The 2,178-nt window shown below is 61.3% G+C and overlaps 1 protein-coding gene across 1 annotated transcript in view; it reads right to left on the reverse strand.

The window, feature by feature from the left end:
• DDX54 (DEAD (Asp-Glu-Ala-Asp) box polypeptide 54) overlaps positions 1-2,178 on the reverse strand; it is an 18,063-nt gene that overhangs the window by 2,861 nt on the left and 13,024 nt on the right. Inside the window, exons 14-16 of the mRNA XM_010828833.1 lie at positions 2,076-2,149; positions 1,268-1,471; positions 54-196 (exon numbers count right to left, since the gene is read on the reverse strand). Coding sequence (XP_010827135.1) covers positions 54-196; positions 1,268-1,471; positions 2,076-2,149 — 421 coding nt within the window. The remainder of the gene's footprint in view (positions 1-53; positions 197-1,267; positions 1,472-2,075; positions 2,150-2,178) is intronic.

A 2,178-nucleotide genomic window follows, 5' to 3' on the forward strand; every position in this document is an offset into this window, starting at 1 on the left:
GCGGCCCAAACACCCACCCCACTCCACCCCCGCCAGGACCAGCAGCCACTCACCCCCGCTCGCTGTCAAAATCCTTGGGCCGGTAGGGGATGTAGAACGCCTGGTCCCGCTGGCGGGCCTCCTCCCTCCGCCTCTTGGCTCCTCGGTGGGGTCCTGGCTGCTGCCGCTTCCGGCCGACAACTTCCGTGAAGACGTCCTGGCGGACAGAGGCCCAGCGTCACCTGCAGCCCCCAGGGAGCAAACTGGCCTCCCCACCTGCCAGCCCAGCTGGGGTCTAGGGCCAGGAGCTTCCGGGACCCTCCATGTCCTCATCAGGACCCAAGCACCAGCAGAGGCAGGACTGGCAGGGTGGGGGCGGGCAGGATGCCGACCAGGGTGAGCCCCACCATGTGCCAGGCCCAGCTCAGGCCCCCAGTCACATGACTAAGTCCCCCATCCCTCTGTGGGTGGCCTTGCTCTCTATGACATGGACTAGTCCGGGGGTCTTCAAGTGTATTTTTTGCCTACTGGACCCTCTCTCCACATCAAGCATTAGAAGAGCAGGCCCAGGGCCCAACCCACCAGGTGAATGGGACACCCTGGTTCCCCAGCCTTGCCTTTGGCCATGAAGGCCCAGTGCCTGACCCTGCCCGAGTCAAGCCTCCGCTGCTGCCAACTCAGCCCCTTCCCACCTGCCCAGACCCCAGGCCGAGACAGGCGATGATGACAACGCCACGGCCACCTGGGCCTGTGGGAACCCTCCACGTGCCGTCTTCAATCTGCCCAGTGGACCCAGGACTGTGTACCGCGGTCACGTGGCTGCAGTGCCCTCGTCTACCAGATTCCAGAAATGAACTTTCCTGAGATTCACTTGGCAGCAAAAGCGGCCCTGAGCCGACAAGAGGCTGTGTCTCTCCCCTTGGCGTGGGGACCAGCCCAGCACACTGTGGAAACTGAAGCATTTCATGGCGGTGACACCCCAGACCCTGCTGAGGGTGTGATGTCATCCACAGGGGACCCACCGTAAAGACTCTGAGTCCTAAAACACACCTGGCCCCCTGGGCTTCAGGCAAGGGATGGTGGACAAGACCACAACCTCATCCTGTAGATAGGGAGGCTGGGTCTGGGTCACTGGTTTCCTCAAATGTCAGAGGTGAGACTGGGATCACTGCCTCCACCCCTAGCAATGGCTCAAAGCCCTGAGGTCAGCCCCACAGGCTGCTGGGACTTGACCCTCCTTTCCCCACCCCCAGGCCAGACTCCAGGGTCCCCAGGGTGGGGCCTGCACCTCTACAGTCTCTCCTGCCACCTCCTCCTTCTCAGGCTGCTCCTCCTGCGGTGCTGGGAGGCTCAGGGTTGGGCCCGCCGGGCCCTCCTGCCGCTCCTGCCGTCCCTGCTGGAAGCTGGCGATGGCTTTGCGGTCCTTCTCCCGCTTGGCGCGCATCACCTGGCTGCTCAGGTCGCGGCTGGAGGCATTGATCTCAAAGATGGTCTGTAGCGGGGGGACACCCAAGGCCTTCACCCACTGGCCGCTTCCTCCCCAACTCCAGCCTCCCCAACTTGTTGTACTCTCTCTGGTATTCCTCCCAGTTCCCTTCCACTCATTCCTGGCTTTTCACAATTACGGAGGGAGGCCCAGAGAAGGTGAGTAACAGGCCTAAGGTCACACAGCTGGGACACGCTAGATCTGGGATTTCAACCTAAGTTCACTGGATCCCAAACCAGTGCTTTTAACCATGCAGGTTTCCAGCTCCTTTTCTCCTTTTCTCCTCCAGCTGGCAGGCCTTTCCTGCTTTTGTGGGCATCTCCCATAGACAAAAGACACAGGAGGCATCCCAATGGGAGTCAGGAGATAAGAGCTATAGCCAGCTCCTCTAACAGGCCTAGGACGTCTCACTGACCTCTATGAGCCCCAGTCTACCCATCTGTATGGAAGGCCTGGAAAACGTGCTGTGTACCAGCAGGGATGGCTTCAAAACAAGCAGAACCTTGGCTCTAGGGATGCTGACACAGCTAGAGCCGCAGATTGAGAGGATTCCCTGCTCAGGTCCTGCTGTGGGGTCAGGCGCTCAGCCAGACCCGGGGCCTGCACTCACCGCCCGGGAGCGGTAGTTCCTGATGCTGTCCACCAGCCTGAGCCGCTGCAGCTCCTCCTGCTGGAAGCGAGAGCCTGGCAGGAGGGAAGGAGAGAGGCATGAG

Source organism: Bison bison, unplaced genomic scaffold (assembly GCF_000754665.1).
Source record: "Bison bison bison isolate TAMUID 2011002044 unplaced genomic scaffold, Bison_UMD1.0 scf7180017864495, whole genome shotgun sequence".
Taxonomy (NCBI): domain Eukaryota; kingdom Metazoa; phylum Chordata; class Mammalia; order Artiodactyla; family Bovidae; genus Bison; species Bison bison.